General features: G+C 45.9%; 1 protein-coding gene across 3 annotated transcripts in view; it reads right to left on the reverse strand.

Annotated features, from left to right (window-relative positions):
* Positions 1–430: 430 nt before the first annotated feature.
* LOC121534173 (B-cell lymphoma 6 protein homolog) overlaps positions 431–25,922 on the reverse strand; it is a 56,708-nt gene continuing 31,216 nt past the window's right edge. The window contains exons 2-11 of one of the 3 annotated variants that reach the window (XM_041840705.2): positions 17,150–17,245; positions 9,154–9,325; positions 6,263–6,484; positions 3,091–4,113; positions 2,571–2,761; positions 1,664–1,831; positions 1,418–1,548; positions 1,127–1,264; positions 521–701; positions 431–474 (exon numbers count right to left, since the gene is read on the reverse strand). In XM_041840705.2, coding sequence (XP_041696639.2) covers positions 558–701; positions 1,127–1,264; positions 1,418–1,548; positions 1,664–1,831; positions 2,571–2,761; positions 3,091–4,113; positions 6,263–6,484; positions 9,154–9,325; positions 17,150–17,245 — 2,285 coding nt within the window. In that variant the 3' untranslated portion in view covers positions 431–474; positions 521–557. Of the gene's footprint in view, positions 475–520; positions 702–1,126; positions 1,265–1,417; positions 1,549–1,663; positions 1,832–2,570; positions 2,762–3,090; positions 4,114–6,262; positions 6,485–9,153; positions 9,326–12,495; positions 12,586–17,149; positions 17,246–25,922 lie in introns of those variants that run through there. The other 2 variants (XM_041840704.2, XM_041840706.2) reach the window with 2 other exon arrangements.

The raw sequence follows: 25,922 nt of genomic DNA on the forward strand, positions 1-25,922 counted from the left end.
TACAGCCAGGAGAAATACCATTTTACCTTAAAATATACTGTACCCCTCTTCAAAATCGAAAAGTCAACGCTTTCAGAAAAGTTATTTGATATAAAATACCGTAATCCTTCACTGGATTTTTATGTTTACATTCCGTCCTAGATTTCCCCGCCCCCCGCCCCCCCCCCAATCAACAAAATAAAGCTTTTATATTTCTCTAAAGCATAAAAACACTCCCAACTAAATTAAATATAATGTTAATATATAGAAACAATAAAAGGGACTAAGATACCACAGGTGGTTCTACGTTCACATGTTAGAGGAAACCCGTTTAGAAAATGGCAATGCACTGCCATGTTAAAGGATCATCATCTGATACAACACAGTGTGGCACTGCAATTTTGGATGATTGTACACGTCGGGGGGTCTTTCAATGCCATGGTCAAGATTGCCCCCCTGTCTGTCTGTCTGTCTGCCTGCTACAGTTCAGCATGCCTTGGTCAGGTCGGTTGATCCATCTGCCTGATCCAGTTCAGCATGCCTTGGTCAGGTCGGTTGATCCATCTGCCTGATCCAGTTCAGCATGCCTTGGTCAGGTCGGTTGGCAGCTCTGTAGTGGACATGCGGTACTGGATCTTGGTGTTGGTAATCGCTCCGTGTTTCTGTCTAAGGTGCAATCGAAGCTGACTCTTGTGGCGAAAGTGCAAGTTGCATTTCTCACACTGAAAAATAAAAAGAAGGTCAGTTTTTTTTCCTCCGATCTTCCTGGTTTAACACCTCGATTTCAGTGTGTACATCAATGCCACACTGACTGAGAGATCAAGTTGAATTGTGTAGTTTGTGTACTTCCATGATAGGGTGTGTATTATGGTGTTGTACTTCCATGATAGGGTGTGTATTATGGTGTTGTACTTCCATGATAGGGTGTGTATTATGGTGTTGTACTTCCATGATAGGGTGTGTATTATGGTGTTGTACTTCCATGATAGGGTGTGTATTATGGTGTTGTACTTCCATGATAGGGTGTGTATTATGGTGTTGTACTTACATGATAGGGTGTGTATTATGGTGTTGTACTTACATGATAGGGTGTGTATTATGGTGTTGTACTTCCATGATAGGGTGTGTATTATGGTGTTGTACTTACATGATAGGGCTTTTCTCCTGTGTGTATGCGCAGGTGACTCTTCAGCGTCTGCAGGTGACGGAAGCGAGTTCCACAGATCTCACACGGGTATGGCTTCTCCCCGGTGTGGATCAACACATGGGCACGGAGATGAGCAACCTGACGACGACAACAACGTGATGAGACTACTGGGTCAGTGTGGTGGTGAGTTGCATTTTACGAAGACTACAACGAAGAAGAAATGAGTGGGGAAAGAAGGATATCCAGTGGTAGACCAGCCCTACTTGTTGAAAAGAGAGGAGCTCTGCTCACCTGCACAAATCGAGCTCCGCACGTCTCACATTTGTATGGCTTTTCTCCTGAGTGGATGCGAGTATGGGTCTTGAGGTTAGCTGGTCTGTTGAACTGAGCACCGCAGATGTTGCAACGATACGGCTTCTCTCCTGCAACGCAAAAATAAAATAAAAAATAAATAAAAAAAACAGAGCAAACGGTTAGCTAGGTACCAAACTTAGTGGGCAGAGCAGTTAACGCGTGTTTGTTATTGCTTCTACGTACCCGTGTGGACGGTCTTGTGGCTGGCGAGGTTACCCTTGTAGCGGAAAGCAGCCTGGCAGCGGTCACACTTGTATGGCTTATCACTGTGGACCTGCAGCATGTGGCGCTTCAGGGCGCCGTCGTCAGCAAACTTGGAGTCGCATTCGTTACAAAAGAACGTACCATTTTCTGTAAGGAGAAGCATTAGCTCAACTAATGAATAAAATCAAGATTGGTGGTCCTTCAATCATTTTCAAGAAGGTCTCATGTATAAGCAACAAGCAGCTAAGCTTGCCTCTGTCCATGAGGTGGTCATGTCTGCCTCGCAAATGGCACCCTGTTCCCTATATACAGATCTGCTATCACAAATGGCACCCTGTTCCCTATATACAGATATGCTATCACAAATGGCACCCTGTTCCCTATATACAGATCTGCTATCTTAAATTGGATCATTGTTGTTGCAGAGTATTTTCCTATACTGCAGGAAATGCAAATTGTAGTGTATTCAAGGTTTAAAAGGCTTCTAGAGTTTGTAATTTCCACTTTTAAAATGTGACTTGACCTAATGAAACATTTATCAACCCCTACAAAAATATCCAGTAATTATAATCCACATAATTTAGATTTCCTGTTGCTGCAGGATTATTTTCCTGCTGTGAGAACCAGGGTCATATTAAGACCGCGCATCTGTAGTGCACTACTTCCTTATATTCCCTATATAAGTAGTGCACTACTTCCTTATATTCCCTATATAAGTAGTGCCCTACTTCCTTATATTCCCTATATAAGTAGTGCACTACTTCCTTATATTCCCTATATAAGTAGTGCACTACTTCCTTATATTCCCTATATAAAGTAGTGCACTACACAGGGAATAGGGAGTCATTTGCGACTCATCCAGTGTTCAAAAGCAGCGTGTGCTCACCACAGCTAGAGTCGGAGTACTCAGAGTGCAGCTCTGCCATCTCCTCCGCTAAACGGGAGGCCGGGGTGTTGGGACACACTTCAGAGTGCTGCGGGGGAGGAGCGCCGCAGGAGGTGCACTTTAAGTGGCCGATGTAGAGAGAGGAGTGGCTGTCAGCGCTCCTCTGTGATCCATCCAGAGCTCTGGAGACACTAAAACAAACAGCTGCGTGTCAGACGACATTCCTCCACAACAACAATTCAGATGCAAGAGGGGGGTGGGCAGAAAGAGACGAGGCTACAGGTGGCAGTGGAAGGCAGTCATCTAGGGCCATGCCATCATGTTATAAATTGCTTTATAAAACTTGTGACGGTGGACAAAAAAAGTTGCAGCGATACTTTTGACGGCAAACAAAATTTTAAAGATAAACAAAAGCATTTTAAAAGTCCTAGACATCAAAATGGGAACAATCAAGCATTTATGCTACAGTTTTTCTACATTTATAGCTCAGTGTTTGATCCAGTACGACCGTAGGCCTTACCTGTTGATGATGTTGTTGAGTCGGGAGGCCTGTGGAGCCAGCAGGTCCTCTACGTGCTCGCTGATCTTTGTGTTGGCCTGCGTGTCCAGGTGCTCTGGGTCGGAGTGGTGGGGGTAGGGGGGCAGGCCCAGGCGCTGGGGGGAGCGGAGCCGCGGCTCCTGCAGCCCAACGTCCTCCTCCTCCTTGGTGGCGCTCTGATTGAGCACGATGAACTTGTACTTCTTCCAGTTGCGTGCCTTGGGGTCCTGGCTTCCCTGTGGGGGCTGGGCACCACACCGGCCGGCCTGGGAGAGGGACAGACCAGCATTCTTACTGCTGCTGGACTCGGTGGGGGAGTTGGGCTGGCAGTCAGATTTGAGCGGGCTCTGAGGGCTGCTCATCAGGCCTTTCCGTCCGGCTGAGGAGATCCCCAGAGGGTAGTGCTGCTGGCTCATGTCTTCCTCTGTAGTCTGAGGACCGTGCTCCTTACCCAGAACCACCACCTGCTGCTTGTGGCCCGCCGTGGCAAACGCTCTCTTCCTGGAGCCTCCCACCCCACCAGCCTGGCTGACCCCTCCCTCGTGGATCTCCTTCCTTATCTCCTCCTCCCTGGAGGAGACGTAGCTGGTTGCTGCCTCCCTGGAGGAGACGTAGCTGGTTGTATGGTGGATGCTGGCCGAGCCCCCGCTCAACGCCCGGCTGTACTCAACCCTCATGGCGCTGCTCGTGTCCGGGGGGGAACAGTGCTTGTGGTGGATCCCGTCTTTAGAGAAGTCAGAGAACGCGTTTTTGGTGTCTGTCAGCTTGCAGAGAGGGAAAGGGAACCCCTGGACAGGGAACTGGCCGTAGAGGTGGTAGTTGCTGGGGGAGTTGACCCCGTTGAACATGCTGGAGCCGTAGGGCCTCCCGTCTCTGAAGGGGCCGACCCGGCCGGGCAGGTTGTCGACCACATTGTGGGGCCGGTATGCATGGACGTCCTGAGGTAAAAGCAAGGGGCTGACCAAGAACTCATCTCTGGGCAGCTTGTTGGCCTGGCCAGGGTCACTGAGGAGGAAGGAAGAGTGAGACATGCTACATTCCTTCCCTGTCCACATAAATTCCACAAATGTATTTTGCTGCTGCGCTCGCCTCTTGACAGGTCCTCATTTGCAAATAGGAATATCTTCTTAAGTGACTGAGAAAGACAGACCAACGTAAGGGCCAGTGACCTTCCCATTGCCACGGACCACAGAACATCACCCGTAATATTGTATTCATTTCCCCGACACCCAGCAGCTGATCTTACTGGGTACTCCGTGTATATAGCGAAGTTATCGTTACTCATTGTGTATTTATTCCTCATGTTTTTTTTTTTGTTTTTTTTTGTTTTTTTGGGGGGGAATGGATCAGCTTAATATTGCAGATAGATTGTATCTTCTATCAATGTAATTGTCTGCATCACTTCCAATCCCCCATTTTTTTTTTTTTTTTTTATATATATACTCCCCTTTATTACTTTTCAACCCCACCATCCTTTCCCTACTTGGAGTAAATTAGTGAACAACAATGCCCAGGTCTCTACTTCCGGTCTATACTTACTATCTACACCTTATGGACACAGTTAATTTTACAATAATTCTATTATATATATACATATATATATACATATACATACATACATATATATCATTATTATTATTATTATTATTTATTTATTTTTTGCTCCTGAACTACTTCTACTCTCAACCTCTCCGATCGTTTTCATGATGTCCATCCGGTTTGCTTCTATATGCCATATCTTTCTAACTGTGCTCTTTCCCAAAAGCTCCCAACATACAGCCTATATACTTATTATGGACACAGTATGCTTTACATTATTAGCTATCTTTGTTATTATTTGTTGTTATTTGTTATTAGTCCCATCCTTCAGCTCTATTCAATACCTCCCATCTATCTCTTAACACCATCCATATCGGATTTCTATTTGCCATATATATTTCAACCGTACTGTGATGTTTTACAATAATTCTGAACCTTTCTATTCTCATTGCTTCTACAGATTGAGAGTTAAAAATAAACAGCTTTGCTAAAAGTATTATTATATTATTGATTGATTGACTATGACTTTTCAGATCACCCAGTAATGCTATCTGCAAGGTTAGTTCCAGGTAAATATTGCAATCCTTTAGCCATTCCTGGACCAGTGTCCAAAAACAAGCTACAAATGGACAGAACCAAAACAAATGGTCCAATGATTCCGTCTCTTCACAGCAAAATCTGCAGAGCTGGGAAGATTGTATCCCCCATATCAATAACATTCTATTGGTAGCAAGGATTTTATATAATAATTTAAATTGAAAGATTCTAATTTTTGAATCCGGTGTCGTTTTGCGTGTCAGTTCATAAACACTATGCCATGGGATCGGTACATCAAAGAGCTCTTCCCAACTATTTTGCAATCTATATGGGACGGCTGTCAATCCTTTGGTCCTTAAGTGAAACTGATATATTTTTTTATTTATCACAGTTTTCCTTAACCAATTATGTTCTTTAATGCAAGGCCGACAGACAAGTTCCTTACTTTCTCCCCCTCCACTTTCCTCTTCCATTTTTGCGGTAATGCTGCCATTATTTGGTTGTAATTTTGGGTAGAGCAGACATTTCCATATGTTTTTGTTAGCTGCATGTGCGTCATAACTCCACCAGTCCTACCGATGATATCATTTACAAAGATTATACCTTTTTTAAACATTCTGTCAAAAAATAAAGGTTTTTTGTCAATTAGTATATTTGAATTTAACCACAATATTTGTTGCATTATTTGTTCTGTCGTTTCTGGAGGATTAAATTGAAATTGCAACCAACTTTCTATGGCTTGTTTTAGAAATAGTGACATTTGGGAGATTATTTCCTTTTCAAATAACTGAAAGTGTGAGGTTGTAATCTGAATAAAGGGAAAAAGGCCTTTCTTGAACATTGGGTGAGACAATCTTACTAATTTGCTTGAGAACCAGTTCGGATTTAAGTATAACTTTTGTAAGACTGAAGCTTTTAGTGATTGGTCTAATGCTTTAATATTTAATAATTTATTCCTCATGTTATTATCTTTCTATTATCTGCATTTCACTGTTAGTTGTTTACAAAGCATGTGAGAAATACATTTTTATTTGATTTTTAAGTTGAGTCTTCCCTCTTCCATTCCCTGTCCACATACCTGGATTTGAGGAATCTGTGGCAGGTGTCTACAACGTGGTCCATCTGTAGGTAAGTGGCTGTGTTCATGATCGCCATGATCAGACTCTCCTTCAGCGTCAGTCTAGAGGTGTACATGAACTCCAGTAGGATGGCGAACCCCTCCGGGTCTACCTTGGGGTCCAGGCTGATGGCATTCAGGTTACACTTCAGGGAGTCAGTAAATATAGTGTAGAACAACCCACTGGAGAGAGAGAGAGACAGAGAGAGAGGAAGCATCATGTTAAGTACAGTGACAAACTGGGGGGGGGGAGACAGCGAGAGAGAGAGAGGGGAAAGAGAAAGAGGACATAGAGAGGGGGACACGGGACAGAGAGAGAGAGAGGGGGCACGGAGAGAGGGGGGACACGGGACAGAGAGAGAGAGAGGGGGACACGGGACAGAGAGAGAGAGAGGGGGACACGGGACAGAGAGAGAGAGAGAGGGGGACACGGGACAGAGAGAGAGAGAGAGAGAGGGGGGACACGGGACAGAGAGAGAGAGAGGGGGACACGGGACAGAGAGAGAGAGGGGGGACACGGGACAGAGAGAGAGAGGGGGACACGGGACAGAGAGAGAGGGGGGACACGGGACAGAGAGAGAGAGAGGGGGACACGGGACAGAGACCGAGGGGAGAGAGAGGACACGGGACAGAACACGAACACACACACAGAGAGAGACAGAACACACAGAGAGGGGACAGGGGGCGCGGGGACAGGGGGCGCGGGAGAGAGAGAGGACACGGGAGACAGAGACAGAGGGGGCATCAAGTTATGTATAGAACAGTAACATCAAACTAACAGCAATGTGCCAAATCACTTGTGGGGACAGAGAGAGGGGAGAGGGACTTTAAGTATCAACAGCAACATGCAAACTTTGCTCAAAGCGGGACAGAGTCTGCATCCCAAATGCCACACTATCCCCTATGTAACAGGTTGGTTATGTTTCCACTTGCCACTGCAGAAATGTGTCACCCAGTAAAATACTACTTCAGCAGAAGTATTTGGTTTTAAATATATTTAAGTCTCAAAAGTAAATGTAATTACAAAAATACTTAAGTATCAAAAGTAAAAGTATAAGTCATTTCAAATTCCTTATAATAAGCAAACCAGACGGCACCATTTTCTTATTTTATTTATTTACTGATAGCGAGGGGCAACACTCCAACACTCCAACATCATTTACAAACGAAACGTGTGTTTAGTGAGTCATCCAGATCAGAGGCAGTAGGGATGACCAGGGATGTTCTCTTGATAAGTGTGTGAATTGGACCATTTTCCTGTCCTGCTAAGCATTCAGAATGTAACCAGTACCTTTTACTCCATACATTTTCCCTGTCACCCAAAAGTTCATTATTTTCTTTAGGAATGTAGTGAAGTAAAAGTAGTCAAATATAAACAGTAGAGTAAAAGATACACCCAAAAAAAATACACTGAACAAAAATACTAACGCAACATGTAGTGTTGGTCCCATGTTTCATGAGCTTTAATAAAAGATCCCAGAAATATTCCATACGCACAAAAAGCTTCTCTGAAATGTTGTGCACAAATTTGTTTACATCCCTGTTAGTGAGCATTTCTCATTTGCCAAGATAATCCATCCACCTGACAGGTGTGGCATATCAAGAAGCTGATTAAACAGCATGATCATTACACATGTGCACCTTGTGCTGGGGACAAAAGGCCACTAAAATGTGCAGTTTTGTCACACAACACAATGCCACAGATGTCTCAAGTTGAGGGAGCGTGCAACTGGCATGCTGACTGTAGGAATGTCCACCAGAGATGTTGCCTGAGAATTTAATGTTCATTTCTCTACCATAAGGTCGCCTCCAACGTCATTTTGGAGAATTTGGCAGTACGTCCAACCGGCCTCACAACCGCAGACCACGTGTATGGCGTTGTGTGGGCGAGCGGTTTGCTGATGTCAACGTTGTGAGCAGAGTGCCCCATGGTGGTGGTGGGGTTATGGTATAGGCAGGCATAAGCTATGGACAACGAACACAATTGCATTTTATCGATGGTAATTTGAATGCACAGAGATGCAGTGACGAGATCCTGAGGCACATTGTCTTGTCATTCATCCGCCGCCATCACCTCATATTTCAGCATGATAATGCACGGCCCCATGTCACAAGGATCTGTACACAATTGCTGGAAGATTAAAATGTACCAGTTCTTCCATGGCCTGCATTCTCACCAGACATGTCACCTATTGAGCATGTTTGGGATGCTCTGGAGCGACGTGTAAGACAGCTTGTTCCAGTTCCCACCAATATCCAGCAACTTTGCACAGCCATTGAAGAGGAGTGGGACAACATTCCACACGCCACAATCAACAGCCTGATCAACACCATGCAAAGGAGATGTGTCGCGCTGCAAGAGGCAAATGGTGTTCACACCAGATACTGACTGGTTTTCTGATCCACACCCCCTACCTTTTCTTTAAGGTATCTGTGACCAACAGATGCATATCTGTATTCCCAGTCATGTGAAATCCATAGATTAGAGCCTAATGAATTTATTTCAATTGACTGATTTCCTCATATGAACTGTAATGCAGTAAAACCTTTGAAATTATTGCATTTCTATCTTTTTAGTATACTTAAGTAGTACTTTACACCTGGGAATCAGGAATCTACAGCTATCAACACAAATCAACTGGGATCACTGGCTGGACGGTCCTTTTAAAAAAATACGACGCAAGAGAGTTACGAAGTACGATCACATCTGTTACAGGCGCCGAGACCCGTCTTGTCTTCGTGGGACATCGGTTACAGAGACCCCTATGGGATCTGGTCAAAAGTAGTGCACTATGTAGGGAATAGGGTGCAGTTTGGGGACACTCCCTAAGAGTCAAGTGAACACAACACACCTGCAGGCCATGAGGACAGTCTTGTGGGCGCGGAACTGCTGTCTGTTGACCAGGATGGTGACGTCCGTGAGAATGTCCCGGCTACGCAGCCGGTTGAGGTTCAGCAGCACGTCGCTGGCGTGACGCGTGAACTGGATGCAGCTGTCTGCTGCGCAAGCCATCTTGTCAAGTTCTGGGGAAAATAAAAATGTAAAACAAAATTCTTCTAGTCAGAGCCATGGATATACATACAATAGGGTTATATACACAGCTCCGATACTGGTCATTCATCAAATCAAATAAGTAGTATCTTGGTGGTGAAACCCAGTGGAATATGGCCCAAACTGCAGGTCTCTCCAACCATGTTCCGGGAAACTACCTCACGTAGGTTTTTACACCAACCCTAGTTGTAACTAACCCGATTCAGCTTATCAACCAGCTAATTATTAGAATCAGGTGCGCTAGGTTAGGGTTGGAGCAAAAACCTACAGGAGGGTATCTCTCCAGGAACAGGGTTGAAAACCTACACGAGGCTCTCCAGGAACAGGGTTGAATGACATTAAATGTTGTGATATACAAGATAAAGGACGGCATCTTGTATGAAAGCTGGGGTTATTTTGGCATTTGTCACTTTTTTTTTGTATGTGTTGGTTATTCTAATAATAAAAAATGCTCACCACCGCACCATATATTCTCTGATTGCAGTGGGACTTTTCAGCCAGTAGGTGGCAGCATTCAACCGAATAAAGAAACTATGGCGCTTTCAAGCCACATTTTCTGGGGCAGCCCCACTTGTTCCGCAAGTGGGATAACGCCTGATTTCGTTTATTATTGGCACTCAAACATGAACGTAGAGGATGAAGGATATATTTTTGCCTGAACCCTTATTCAATAAAAAGTCAACTCAAGCATTCTGCAGTCACAAACTGGTTCTGTATGGCGTATGGGTTCTGTGGCAGTAGGCTAGCCTACATTATGTAATGTCACATAGTCATGGAAACAGTGTGGGAACAGTTCATGCTATAGTTGAGAAATGCAAACACCAGGTGTAAGGGGTCTTCTTCCCTACAGCACAGTAGCCTACACCCCATGCATCACAATACACCCGACTTTGACACACAGGCTATGACAAATTATAAGGGGGCGTGTCCAGCCTGGACTCAGGGTCAGACATAACATAGTCAAAGGTAAATCCGAGCCACAGTCCAAATAGTATGATGTGTTACGTTTCGAAACGTGTGTGTTAGTTGACGGCCATCATTTTGTACAATACGTTACAAATTGCAATTTGTTGTGGCTAACGTTAGCTAGGTGGCTAACATTAGCTGGGCTGTGGGTTATGGTTAAGGGAAGGGTTAGCTATCATGCTAAGTAGTTGCAAAGTAGCAGGTTTGTAGGCGAGGACCTTCAAACCCGCAACCTTTGGGTTTCTAGATGTTTCTGTTATATGCCCACCCAACCACCCATATGTAACCTTCTGTTTTATGGAACCATAAACTAATTTGCGGGTCCTGGCTTTACGTTTACCATGTTACATCTAGACTATGAAACCAGGCTGGCGGGTCTTTAAATAATATCATGTCTATGTCATCTCGGCATTTCTTACAAGTTCAACATTCCGTATCGGACTCGAACTTGATTCTTTCTTCCCCCTCTGAACCAACACACTCCAAATACTTCGTCTACATGTTCCCCCGTTATGTCGTTAATAAACAACCAGTAGGCTACCGCTAGCCTATTTCTTATTCACACGTCATTTGTGATGGAGAAAACAGTTTGAGCATAGTCCAGACAAAAGTTGGGAGATTTAAACGTACTGTTTGTTGACTGCCAAATAAAATGGCTATAAGGTGAATGCACCAATTTGTAAGTCGCTCCCGATAAGAGCGTCTGCTAAATGACGTAAATGTATGAATTATTATAGTATAGTAGTAATAATAATAAATAAATAATAATAAAAAACCCAGTTTACATTTTTCATGCAATTAAAAGGTAGATTAAAAGACAAGTTGCTCCATGAACTTTAAAATATGATACTTTAAATTCTACCACAAGATGTCATCAATTTACTGTAGAAGTGTATACGTCTGATCATTAATATATTACCCTAGAAGTTTGTCTGATCTTCCGCAATATAAATAGCGGGTAGTCAAACGCAGGAGAACACGTTATGGCAATAACACAACTTTCAATTTGCACCGCAATCCAGAAGACTTCAGCATATTTTGAGAACACTTTTGGCATAGCTCATGTTTAAACTACAGTCTGCGAATTTCAAACGGATAATTTACTACTAGCCTCATTCCTTCCGTCCAACCCCATGTAATAAATTGTTCAACTGACAGTTTCTTCACGTGGAACAACATGTGGAGCCAACCCGTTCAATAACACGCAAACACATTGGACACAGATGTATCACTCTCTGCCACAACCCCAAGTCTCAGGCTGCCACTTGACACCTCCCGAAATGAACTTGAAATAAAAGAATGTATACACCGGTTGAAGTAACCACGGTTTTCAACGGTTAACATATAAATAGGCTATAACCCACCTACGGCTACCGCTTTAGTGACACACGTCATATTTGACAAATGTAATTATTTTCAGTTATTAACTTTTCGATCACATTCACAGATAGTAAATTTGGCTCTTATTCATAGTCTTAGCCTACACTTCATTGGGGTGATAACGGCGAGACAAGACAATCAATATCTCGTGCAACCAGATCCCGGTGTGCTCGTTCAGTACCGATAGTTCGATTTGATTATTTTTCTCCGAGACTGTCTGGATATCTAAAACAATGTAGCATAACACCCTTGACACACATACCCCTGGCTATCTGCCAAAAGCCCCAACACACTGTGCAAGTTAGGCTATTTAGTTATTGCCGGTGGGAATCACGTTATAATGAACCAAATAATGTACATGTACACCGCTGTTATCAATACAAGGACACGGTTGCAAAATCCAGCCAGGTTAGAGCTATACTTAGGGTTGCTAAGAATATAGAAGGCTTTAGTCAAACTGAACTCCTGGTTTATTATTAGTACTCCAGCACACTAGTCACGTCTAACAGAATAAACCACAGTACATTAAAAAAAAAGCCTCTACTGTCAAACCGACACAAGGCGAACCGAGAGCCGTAGAGCGTGAAGTGAAGACAGCGGAATATTATACAGGCAGAAGATGTCAAGAGGAGCTGGCACCCGCCAAAGAGTGCGCTCAAAACCGTCCACCTTACACCTTTAAAATCACCTAGGTTTACATTATTAAAAAACACATTCAGAAACACACCAACATCTGTAATGAAGAGCCAAACTTCGCGCCAAATTACATAAGGAAAAAAGGAATTTAAAAAATCACCTGGTATTGCTTTCCTAGAAACTTCTTGCATGACCACTTCTAAGAACCCCCAGTTCTAAGAATCAGAAGAGCTCAATTCTCGGAATTTGAGCTTGTGATGATACCACTTTCCGAGGGCAGGGGAGAGTCAGCTTTTAATGCTAGCTGAGAAAACTACTTTCTGAGATGTTTATTTTCGTGCATATTGCACAATATAAATTATAGAACAAGTGTAATACAAATGTAAAGTGAAATTATGTACAAATTGTAATATTTTTGTATATATTTGAAGAGAAATCGAGTGTTGAGTTTTTTTTATTCCCCCTACTTTTGGATTCTACCAGACCTAGATGGTCACATGGGGTAGAGGAGTTACCTACGTCACCCATGCCGCTAAACCAGCCCCTAAATTCTCAGAACTAATTTGCTATTCTATGACATAAGCGGTGTCCGTCCATTCGTTGCCTGTGTGAAACACACAGACATCATTTACACAGAACCTAACTGGAGTGTTTAGTCACACGGACACGCCTATTTGTTGTGATATTATTTTTGTTTTTTTGCTTCTCCTGCGGGAGAATATTCCTTTTTTTTTAAACCCCCAGTTCTACCTTCATTGCTGTGGACTGTCTGCTGGCAAATCATCACAAGGGTTTGTTTGGGATGAGATTATATTTGTGAACCAAAAACATTGTGTTTGAAAACTCTCTTCATCACTGGGATTTTCCGTTGCTGTAGCCTTTTTGTTGCCTTTGAGGCTGACTGTTATACCAGCTGTATCTGAAAATATGCTTTAGGTATGCTTTAGAGTTAGGTTATAACGGAAGGTTGACGTTTATTGTCATGAATCTTGCCCTGGATGCAGAACACCAGCGATTTCCGCTAGATGGGCCAGCTGCAAAGTCAAAATGGTCTATATCGTAAAAATGTATGAAAACAAACAAACATTTGCTTTTTGATCTTTTTTTAAGGGTTAGGCATTAGTGTTAGCAGTGTGGTTATGGTTAAGGTTAGATTTAAAATCCGATGTTATGACTTTGTGGCTTTGCCAGCTAGTGACCATTCTGCAGAACTGCCTCCAGGGCAAGATTCATGACAATAAATTCCAACCTGCCTTATTGCGGTCAGATTGACCATAACCTGTACAGGCTAACAACCGGTTAATGCTATACAGTGTATCTATCCTATATAATCGCCACCGTCCGCTGCTATGCAACGCATTAACTATATGCGCTCTCGCTCTGACGTGCGACAGCAGTCAATGTTGGGCGATATAGCCTACAGCAGCAAACTTCCCAAAATTAAATTGGGTAAAGTGTAATCTAATCAAAAATGGTCAACGTGCGAATGAAAAACCCTAGGCATAGTGTTGGAATAAAATTACTATTTATAAGGCATTCTTAAATGCCACACAAACGTATTCTACCGACAAGTAAGTCGCTCTTGATAAGAGCGTCTGCTAAATGACCTAAATGTAAATGCGCTTTATGACTTGTAGGCTATTAGCCTTCAAATCAATCAAGACCAATAGGCTAAATTAGGATATACATTTAAAAAGCACGAATGGGCCTAATACACACAGACGGACACTCCTTCTACCTACAGCATAACCCCCCACAGCGCTAAACGTTATTGACTGCATTTAGATTTATTGACCCTATTATTCTAATAGACAAACATTTTAATTGCCATCATTGTTAGTTAGCGATTGGAGCGGATTGTTAATCTGAACAATTAGCATAGTGTTTGAAGTGTATGGGAATCACTCGGGTCGTTGAGTCAAAGCCAAGGCCAACCCTGAATGACAAACCCCTTAATGACATGAACTCTAGCGCTCCTAAATAAATAAGTGCAACGTAGGCCTAAACTGAACTAAAGGTCCATTTAGTTTACATTTTAGTCATTTAGCAGACGCTCTTATCCAGAGCGACTTACAGTTAGTGAATACATATTTTTTTTATACTGGCCCCCCGTGGGAATCGAACCCACAACCCTGCCGTTGCAAACGCCATGCTCTATCAACTGAGCTACATCCCTGCCGGCCATTCCCTCCCGTACCCTGGACGACGCTGGGCCAATTGTGCGCCGCCCATGAGTCTCCCGGTCGCGGCCGGCTGCGACAGAGCCTGGATTCGAACCAGGATCTCTAGTGGCACAGTTAGCACTGCGATGCAGTGCCTTAGACCACTGCGCCACTCAGGAGACGAACCCCTTAATGACATGAACTCTAGCGCTCCTAAATAAATAAGTGCAACGGAGGCCTATGCAATGCACTCTCACAAGGCGAAATATAGTCCTTTCTAATCGTGAAATGTAAATAGGCCTACTTTTCAAAATTCAATTTAGATGTGGATCTAACACTGGAAATATTTTACGGTTGATCTGAAGTTATAGGCCTGACGCTTCCCAATGGATGGAGAATCATTAATGCGTCGACCAGCCATGCGGTCACCTGTGTGATGAATTATAGCCTGAACATGTCAAACAGACAGTAACCCCAAAATTATATCAAGTGCGCAACGTGTGTCAAGTGGATATTGGAATTCAATGCGCCTGGCTCAATTCTGCCTATCGAAATAAGATTTGCTTTTGTTGAATAGACTTGCAGCTTTCAAATACAGATCACACTTTGTGACATTAGGCTACTGCGTGATGGTGCGTTATAGTAAACCTTATGCATCACCTTTATATTTTAGTTCCCATGTGAAGTTAAGCCTCTCAGCTCATTTGCTTTATGGTATTAAATCTAACTTATCTTTTATATAAAAACATGTGTCTTTATTTTTTGTTGTTGTCATTTAGCAGACGCTCTTATCCAGAGCGACTTACAAGAGCAATTACACATCGACAGATTTTTCACCTAGTCGGCTCGGGGATAAGAACCAGCGACCTTTCGGCTACTGGCAGCTCTTAACCACTAAGCTACCTGCCGCTGTCTTTAAAGTCTATTTTAGGCGACTTTGTATTATTTGTTAATTATCTGTTTACAAATAAGCATAATAACCACGCAATGTCCATCAATCAATCATTGTTATTTTATAAAGTCCTTTTTACATCAGTAGTTGTCACAAAGTGCTTTAGTAACCTGGTGCTTTATAATAACTTTGCATAAAGGGCGTTCCTCGCATTTCCTTGGTAACGGCCTTGTAGCTCAGTTGGTAGAGCATGGCGCTTGCAACGCCAGAGTTGTGGGTTCGATTTCCACGGGGGGCCAGTATGAAAAATGTATGCACTCACTAACTGTAAGTCGCTCTGGAGGATCATTTAAACCTGCCAGTGACCAGTCCGTGTCTGTCTGACTGAGCAAATAGAGGGTGCCTCATTTTCTCAGCTTTTAAACTTAACCCATCCACTTTATCGTGTAATTGATGTTGGATTAAAACGTTTATTTTAAGAAAGTAATTTTAAAAAATAATAATGAAAATGAATGCCAATGTATGGAGGGCAATTTCAGTGTATTATTTCAGTGGGCTATTGAATCCCTTTCACATATCATCCTTTTATGTTGCTCTACTCTCTTTGAATTGAAAAAAAAAACAAAACAACAACATTAAAATACTTTATAACTTTATAAACGTGGTCCCTGTGGTCCTTTTCTCCAGCCTGGCTCTCAAGTGTCTAAACTGAGTGACAGCTCGTGTGTCTTCCTCATTTTCCACATGACAATACTTATAGCCTGTACTTTATTTTCTGTAAGTGAACACAATACCTTTGTGAAGTGGAGCTGGTATTGGGCAGCAGCCCTCAATATCGTCTGTAATGCTACACTACTACTGGATTTACTAGCATGTCCCATCTCTGGCTACAGCTGAATAATATCCTTCCCAACTTGGACTCTATACTGACCTCTGCCCTTTAAGGTGGAACTGAAGAGGAGACGAAAGCTGCACCCTATTCCTAAATCTATTCCTTCAGGGCTCTGGTCAAACGTAGCGCACTATATAGGGAATAGGGTGCCATTTGGGATACGGACCCGAGTGTTGAGGCTGTGATCACTGAGGACGTGACCCCATGTTGCAGCCTACGTAGTCTCTTCTCTGGTTTCAATATGAAGTGTCTTGTTTACTATAAGACAGCGAGCGTGGTGGTATGATTAGTCTGGTCCCAGATCTGTTTGTGCTATCATGTCAACTCCTTTAGCCTGGTCCCAGATCTGTTTGTGCTATCATGTCAACTCCTTTAGCCTGGTCCCAGATCTGTTTGTGCTATCATGTCAACTCCTTTAGCCTGGTCCCAGATCTGTTTGTGCTATCATGTCAACTCCTTTAGCCTGGTCCCAGATCTGTTTGTGCTATCATGTCAACTCCTTTAGCCTGGTCCCAGATCTGTTTGTGCTATCATGTCAACTCCTTTAGCCTGGTCCCAGATCTGTTTGTGCTATCATGTCAACTCCTTTAGCCTGGTTCCAGATCTGTTTGTGCTATCATGTCAACTCCTTTAGCCTGGTCCCAGATCTGTTTGTGCTATCATGTCAACTCCTTTAGCCTGGTCCCAGATCTGTTTGTGCTATCATGTCAACTCCTTTAGCCTGGTCCCAGATCTGTTTGTGCTATCATGTCAACTCCTTTAGCCTGGTTCCAGATCTGTTTGTGCTATCATGTCAACTCCTTGGCGTAACAATGAGTGAACAAACAGATCTGGGACCAGGCTACGGTATGACTAGGCCCTAGCCCACCTGGGTAGCTGTGGTTGTGGTGGCTCCACATTGTGGACTGTCCTGCCTCTTCTCGCACCCGGTTCACTCCCTGGCATAGGAGGAGCATCTGCTGGGCTGGGGAGACAAGGTGAAAACATCTGTAAACATCTGGAATCAGATTCATCTCCAAACAAATTGTATGTTTTGCATGGGCTACGAAGGGCAGGATGAATGTTGTTTTTAAATCTAAGACTCCATTATTAAGCTTTTGGTCTGTGTTCATAATAGAGGCAAAGCTTAAAGGGGCAATCTGCAGTTGCTTCATCCATTTTTTGACTTTTGAATTAATGAAATGTATCCATTGATTCTTGAAGAACATAACTTATAAATGCCTCATGAGCTTAGTTCCACTGTGGTTCCCCATCAGAACCCAAACTATGAGCTTGTTTTACTCCCAATGTTTGTAAACAATGTAAATGTAAACAAACACTGTATAGCTTCAAAACATGGTTAAAACTATAACGTTGATATCATGGATGGTCGGTCATGCATCCATAGCGCTGCCTATGAATTTGAGAGTGGTGACATTTCTCCAGCCTCATCCCTCAAATGTTTTTTAATGACAATGGTAAGGGACTAGGGCAGGATGGAACCATGAGAAGGACCATGCCCTGAAGAAAAGCTCCCCCCTTCCCCCTAAGCCCCTCTTCCCCCTAAGCCCCACTTCTCCCTAAGCCCCCCTTTCCCCCGCCAAAAAAACAAAGACATTTTTGATACTTTCTCTTTGTAACAAGTGGGCACAATGAGGTAAAAGGAAACAGTGAAGACAGGAAAAGAGTTGTTCTATAAATAGTCTGCTCTACTCTCTGCTCAGACTCTTCTGTGTGGGCTTATTGTGTTGAGATAGAGCAGAGTTGATACAGGAGCCAGAGAGGTTATAACCTTCAGTTATAACTGATCAGGACCTTTATATCCGTGGCTAAGTACTGTACATACACAATCAACCTAGTCTGCCTACATTACAAGATACAGTGGGGGAAAAAAAGTATTTAGTCAGCCACCAATTGTGCAAGTTCTCCCACTTAAAAAGATGAGAGAGGCCTGTAATTTTCATCATATGTACACGTCAACTATGACAGACAAATTGAGAATTTTTTTCTCCAGAAAATCACATTGTAGGATTTTTTATGAATTTATTTGCAAATTATGGTGGAAAATAAGTATTGTGGTGGCTGACTAAATACTTTTTTTCCCCCACTGTACATGTGTTAGTAATTGCCACTCATCACTTGCCAGGTTGTCATAAAAATAAGAGTGTCACGGTTCAGACAGACGACAAGAGGACCACAATTGCGTCACACCAGAAAGTTTATTTAAACTTAAGGGGAAAGGGATGTAGGGAGTGAGTGAAGGCTCCAGGGGTTATCCCGTCCGATGTGCTGGGTCTGTGCCTCCCCCCAGTGGCAGCGATGCGTCCGATGACGCCGGTGGTTGGTGGTCCAGAAGTCCTGGGGGAGGAAACACAGACACAACGGGGCGGAATGAAACCAGGCAGCAGTACAGTTCAAGGGAAAACCAAAATACGTAGTAGCAAGGCAGAAGGCTGGTCAGAGTTACCGGGATTGAAGAGTAGTCAGGAGTCGTAATGGCAGAAGCAGGTCTGGATCTCCTGAGGCAGAAGAGTATCCAAAAACCAGGCAGGTCCGGGGTCACAAAACCAGGGTGAGCCAGAAGCGCGAGCAAACAGGTTCCGGGTGTGAGCTTTGCAGACGATCTGACACCGGAGAGCTGAAAGACAGGGCCTTAAATACTGGGAGAGGTTAGTGGGTAATGCAGCGCAGCTGGCAGAGTAATTAGAGCCGAGCAGAGCAGGGACAGGTGGAGCTAGTTAGGCTGAGTAGAGAGAAGGAGGTGAGCAGAGTGGAAGATAGTGGAAACCAATTAAGGTGGTAACCCGGTGGAGTGAGAGGGCTCATGACAGAACCCCCCCCCCAAGGGACGGCCCCAGAAGTCCCAAGAGCAACACCACGCCGGGCGGGAGGAGGGGAGCCGGAGGAGGGCTAGAACTCCTCCGAACGGTCCGAGTGAACGTCCTCATCCTCGGAGGAAGCCGGAGGGCCGTGGTCGGGAGATGGGACAGGTCCCGAGACAGGGTCAGGCACAGGACAGGAAGCCGAGCGGGCCGGACGGTTAGGGACCCCTCTGGGGCGGCCCCTACGGATTGCAGGTTGATCAGGATGCCGTTGGTGGAAAGCGGTGATGAGAGTCCTATCCACAATCCGACTAGCTGGCACCCAGGTCCTTTCCTCAGGTCCATAGCCCTCCCAGTCAATGAGGTACTGGAGACCCCTACCCCTCCGTCTGGACCGAAGCAGGCGGCGGACGGTGTAAACCAGACCACCTTCGACGAGCCGTGGAGGAGGAGGACAAGGCGCAGCAGGGACCAGCGGACTCCTGGGCACAGGCAGGGGCTGCAGCAATCCGGCTGGGGGGCTGGCAGGACGACTTGTGTTGGTTGCAGATGGGGCAGGCTTGGACGAATTCCCGTACATCCTTCCTCAGAGAGGGCCACCAGAACCTCTGGGCGAGCAGGTTGTAAGTGCGGGTGGAGCCAGGGTGACAAGCTAGGCGGGAGTCATGTCCCCACTGAACGACCTGGGACCTCAGGTCTTCGGGGACAAAAAGGCGGTCAGCTGGGCAAGTGCTGGGACCTGGCTGGTTACGGAGAGCCTCCAGCACCTGTTCCTCAACAGCCCAGGTCAGAGCTGCAACGATGCAGGGACTTGGCAGAATCGACACAGGGTCCTTGGAGGGGTCAGGAGCGGAGTTAGTAGGTACTGGCCGAGGGGGTAGTGCGGCGGCAAGCAGGCAGGTTCGGTGGCAGTCCTCTCCCCACTCCCTGATCACCCCGGTCACCCAGTCGAGCTGAGGGTTGTGCCGGGCGGAGCCATGGGTAACCCAGGATGAGGGGTTGGCCTGGAGAGGGGAGCAGGTGAAACTGGATAGTTTCTTGATGGTTTCCGGACAGACCCATCGAGACCGGGGCCGTGACATGAGTGACCGATCCGAGTAAGTGTCCGTCCAGTGCCCGGGCAGGAATAGGAGGTGTCAAACGGAGGTTCTCCAGTCCCAGTTGGCGTGCCAGCTTGATGTCCATTATGTTGGCTTCGGCGCCAGAATCCACCAGAGCAGCCAGGGTGTGAGTTGAGTCAGGGAGGCGGAGGTGAACTTGCAGCAGGGGTTTGCGGTCGGAGGACTGGATGGTCATAGAACTCAACCGGACTCCCCCTATGCCCGGTGAGCTTCGGCCCTTTAAAGGGCAGGTTACCACACGATGTCCATCACCTCCACAATAGAGGCAGAGGTTTGAGGTGAAGCGTCGCTGGCGCTCTGCAGGAGTGAGAGAGGCTCGCCCAATCTCCATAGGCTCAGACTGATCAAGCTGACCTGGGTGAGTGGCAGTAGATGACAGGAACCCAGTCGGATCTCTCCGAATGCCGGTAGTAGGTGGACCTTGGCGCCCCCCTCTCACGACGACGGGTCTGTATCCTACTGTCGATCCTGACAGTCAGTGCGATGGCTTCATCAAGAGTGGAAGGCAGTTCCTGGGAGACCAACTCGTCCTTGATATAGTCAGCCAAACTATGGAAGAACGCGTCCACCAACGATGGTGTGTTCCAAGAACTTCGTCTAGCCAGGGTTCGGAAGTCGATGGAATGGTCTGCGACTGTACGTCTGCCTTGTCGAATACTGAACAGTTCACGAGACGCCTCTGCGGTTGGTGAATCCAGGTCAAACACCTTCAGCATCTCCTCAGCAAACAGGTCGAAGGTTGCACATGCCGGGGTTTGACGTTCGAACTCTGCTGTTCCCCAGAGTCGAGCTCGGCCCGTCAGGTGAGTGATGGCATACCCAACCTTAGCCCCCTCCGTGGCGAAGGTCCTTGGCTGCAAGGAGAACTGAAGTCGGCAGCTAGTCAGGAATGGCCGGACCTGGGTTGAATCGCCGTTGAACCGCTCGGGGTTTCCAATCTTGGGTTCCGGAGCAGCGGCTGCAATGACCGGGGCAGGTAACTCGGGGGCAGGGCTGGTGGGCAGACTGGCTGGGGTCAGGTTGGTGAGGAGTTGAATGATCATGGCGAGTTGTTGTTGCTGCTGCTGGGACTGCTGCTGGTGCTGCTGGAACTGCTGATGCTGTTGGTAGCCGGCCTGAAGCAGAGAGGTGATGTCGCCGCTCATGCGGCCTAGCTCTCTCTCAGTGTGTTCCAGGCGTAGCATGGCGGTGGGTTGCTCAGGTTCTTCGGTTTCCATGTCGGGGGAAGTGTGCGCTGGGTCCATGATGGTCAGATCGTACTGTCACGGTTCAGACAGACGACAAGAGGACCACAATTGCGTCACACCAGAAAGTTTATTTAAACTTAAGGGGAAAGGGATGTAGGGAGTGAGTGAAGGCTCCAGGGGTTATCCCGTCCGATGTGCTGGGTCTGTGCCTCCCCCAGTGGCAGCGATGCGTCCGATGACGCCGGTGGTTGGTGGTCCAGAAGTCCTGGGGGGGGGGAGGAAACACAGACACAACGGGGCGGAATGAAACCAGGCAGCAGTACAGTTCAAGGGAAAACCAAAATACGTAGTAGCAAGGCAGAAGGCTGGTCAGAGTTACCGGGATTGAAGAGTAGTCAGGAGTCGTAATGGCAGAAGCAGGTCTGGATCTCCTGAGGCAGAAGAGTATCCAAAAACCAGGCAGGTCCGGGGTCACAAAACCAGGGTGAGCCAGAAGCGCGAGCAAACAGGTTCCGGGTGTGAGCTTTGCAGACGATCTGACACCGGAGAGCTGAAAGACAGGGCCTTAAATACTGGGAGAGGTTAGTGGGTAATGCAGCGCAGCTGGCAGAGTAATTAGAGCCGAGCAGAGCAGGGACAGGTGGAGCTAGTTAGGCTGAGTAGAGAGAAGGAGGTGAGCAGAGTGGAAGATAGTGGAAACCAATTAAGGTGGTAACCCGGTGGAGTGAGAGGGCTCATGACAAAGAGTTCGCTTTTAACTGACTTTCCTAGGTTAAATAAAGGTTATGAAATAAAAGCCATGACGACGAGGTTGACCTGTCCTGTAAATAGTCATTACACAACATGCAAAATCTCAGAAGTTGTGTAGAGTGTGTGGAGCTAACTGATTTCAATTCCACACTGTTAGGAAGTCAAAGACATCCATATTTCTCAAGCCAGATGAATGACTCCCTAGATTACACAGATTATACAGATTGGACACAACCTTCAATGGACATCATCTCACATCCTGGCAAAAGATTGAAACTTAAATTAGACTTGGAGCGGCAAGTGAATCAAGTGGTGGTTTTGGGTGGTGATTATATTGGTAATGCTGCACTTTTTCACTTTCATTTTATTGAAAGAGATAGTGTTTTCTCAACCTTTGTGTGATTCCATGTTCCCCGTCATAACGTTGAAATACCTTTCCCTGTGGAGCGCTTCTCATGCATCCATCCGCCTATCTGTATCCGGGCGTGGCGCCGCGGTGTCCCACTAAAATCACCCCAGGTGTTCCCAATCCAACGGGGAGAAAACCAACCACTCCAAAATAATTAAGGCCCAACACTCTCTTTACAACAATCTCAGATTCAGCACTGCCAAAGAAAGACTCTTCTATGTCTGTGCTCCAAACAAAGAGCAGCGTCAACTTTATTCCAATCCACTGGGGGGATGTTTAAGGCGCTCCCTCCAACACAGGACTGATGCATTATGCACAGCCACAAAGCATCCAGGAGCTGGGAATGAAAAAAAGAGCAGATCATTTACCCAGCCCACCTGCTGGGCACAGTGATACAGGCATGGAGATAATTACTGCAAAACCTTGGCAAACTTTTACTCAACCATTTCTACACTAAAATAAATGACCCACTTAGATAAGATGGAGATGAAGATGGAGGAAGATGACGAGGGGGTCTGATCAATACCTATAGCTAGCTACCCCTCTCCCTCTCTCTCTCTCTCGCTACTCTATAAACTGAGTGAGTAGAAGCACCTCCTTGTCCTTCCACCTCAACCTCCTTGTCCTTCCACCTCAACCTCCTTGTCCTCCCACCTCAACCTCCTTGTCCTTCCACCTCAACCTCCTTGTCCTTCCCACCTCAACCTCCTTGTCCTTCCCACCTCAACCTCCTTGTCCTTCCCACCTCAACCTCCTTGTCCTTCCCACCTCAACCTCCTTGTCCTTCCCACCTCAACCTCCTTGTCCTTCCCACCTCAACCTCCTTGTCCTCCCACCTCAACCTCCACCTCCTACCTAAATAAAGATAATGACAATGATAATGTAAGAAACATTTGGAGTCTCATTGATGCCTATATTGATTCAAGTGGACACGGCCCAGCGATACTACAGGCCTATTCCTGCACATGACAGCGTGAAGCTATCTCTGCTAGCTTAGGATGTTGTGAAGATGATGGGATAGCGGAGGAGGTCATTAGAGAGCGATGCCCACTGTCGACAGCCGGGGGGGCTCGGAGGTTGCCTCACACACACTTTTACATAAACTGCATACTTTGTTCTCGTTTTCACAGCACATTTCTGCCAACTTCAGTGTTCATTGTCAGCAAAGATGCGAGTGGAGTTTGGGGAGAGCTGTTCTGTGAGGCTGGCATGATGCAACCAGGCTGCAACAGCACCAACTACCCAGTGGCTGCATCCCAAACAGCACTCTATTCCCTTTATAGGGGGGCGGCAGGGTCGCTTAGTGGGTACGAGCGTTGTGCCAGTAACCGAACGGTCGCTGGTTCTAATCCCCGAGCCGACTAGGTGAAAAATCTGTCGATGTGCCCTTAGGCAAGGCACTTAACCCTAATTGCTCCTTTAAGTCGCTCTGGATACGAGCGTCTGCTATGTGACTAAAATGTAAAACATGTAAATAGGGCCCTGGTCAAAAGGAGTGCACTATTTAGGGAACAGGGTGTCGTTTGGGACACTATCGATGTCTTTCTCAGTTCCTCCCTCACTTAAAAAGAAATATATATATATGTTGTTAATAAGTATTTCAGGATGTTTCTCGTTGGATCCCTGAAGGATTGTCACGTGGACAGCGGTTCTTTAACTCAATTCATAACTATGAAGTTGTTAATCCTTAAGAGTCAAATGATTTGATGAAAACATTGAATTTGGCCTTGCTGCTATTAGCCCATAGATTGGATCTGGATGTTCAGATTCATAGCTACACTCTTAGAAAAAAAGGTGCTATCTAGAACCTTATAGGGTTCTTCGGCTGTCCCCATAGGAGAACCCTTTGAAGAACCCTTTTTGGTTCCAGATAGAACTCTTTTGGGTTCCATGTAGAACCCTTTCCATAGAGGGTTCTACATGGAACCCAAAAGGGTTCTACCTGGAACCAAAAAGGGTTCTATCCAATGGGGATAGCCGAAGAACCCTTTAAGGTTCTAGATAGCACCCTTTTTTCTGAGTTTAATTGTTATTTTATATATATATATATATATTTTTTAACCTTTATTTAACCAGGTAAGCCAGTTGAGAACAAGTTCTAATTTGTCATGTGTAACACATGGAACTGTTTTAAGATGGTCAGACGGAAGTTGGCAGATCGGCGGTACCGACTTCAGATGAGTCCCGTGACGCTCGGGTCGTAGAGCCAAACCGTTCGGACGCAACAGACGTTTCGTGAGAAGACCGATTTTCATGATGTCTCATGGTCTGACAGCCACTGCTGCAGCTTGGCCACCTTCCACCGCAGATGCAGAAGGCTTCCATTGGCGGATGCGGTGGATTGAGACGCATCCAATGCAAAAAAAAAAAAAGATTTCTCTAGCTTTGATCCTTTGATTATGCTAATTAGATTTACGCGGGGCAGCAGACATCGACTCTAGGGGTATTAAGCCGCCCTCGTCAAGTGAGTTTGTGGCGTAGTGTAGCTGCATGCATGTGTGTGTGTATGGTTGGTTGTCATTCTATTGTTCATGTAGAGCGCAGATTACTTGATGTTCTACTGTGACCATCTATGTGTTGTTGTGATCTCTTTGTAAGAAATGACACTAGAAAGGGTAATTTTCATCAAGAGAAATTGTGACTTTTGCTTCAGCTGGCCCAAAATATTTTTTATGGCAGTCAAAGAAGTTTAAAAGTGTATCTTAAAAACAGTTTGTGATGTTCTGCTTTGTTCATTGTGAACATGGTGTTTTGTTGTATAGCGTGTGTGTGTGTGTGTGTGTGTGTGTGTGTATTCTGTATGTGTGTGTGTGTGTGTTTGTATGAAAATGGTGGAAAGGAAAGATGTGTGAGAGTCTAGCCTGCCTGTCCCTGGCTGGATGTCCTTGGCTGCCTGTCCCTGGCTGGAGGTTCCTGGCTGCCTGTCCCTGGCTGGATGTCCCTGGCTGGATGTCCCTGGCTGCCTGTCCCTGGCTGGATGTCCCTGGCTGGATGTCCCTGGCTGGATGTCCCTGGCTGCCTGTCCCTGGCTGCCTGTCCCTGGCTGCCTGTCCCTGGCTGCCTGTCCCTGGCTGCCTGTCCCTGGCTGGATGTCCCTGGCTGCCTGTCCCTGGCTGGATGTCCCTGGCTGCCTGTCCCTGGCTGCCTGTCCCTGGCTGCCTGTCCCTGGCTGGATGGCCCTGGCTGGATGTCCCTGGCTGCCTGTCCCTGGCTGGATGGCCCTGGCTGCCTGTCCCTGGCTGGATGTCCCTGGCTGGATGTCCCTGGCTGGATGTCCCTGGCTGGATGGCCCTGGCTGGATGTCCCTGGCTGCCTGTCCCTGGCTGCCTGTCCCTGGCTGCCTGTCCCTGGCTGGATGTCCCTGGCTGCCTGT

This window comes from Coregonus clupeaformis, unplaced genomic scaffold, assembly GCF_020615455.1.
Source record: "Coregonus clupeaformis isolate EN_2021a unplaced genomic scaffold, ASM2061545v1 scaf0008, whole genome shotgun sequence".
Classification (NCBI taxonomy): domain Eukaryota; kingdom Metazoa; phylum Chordata; class Actinopteri; order Salmoniformes; family Salmonidae; genus Coregonus; species Coregonus clupeaformis.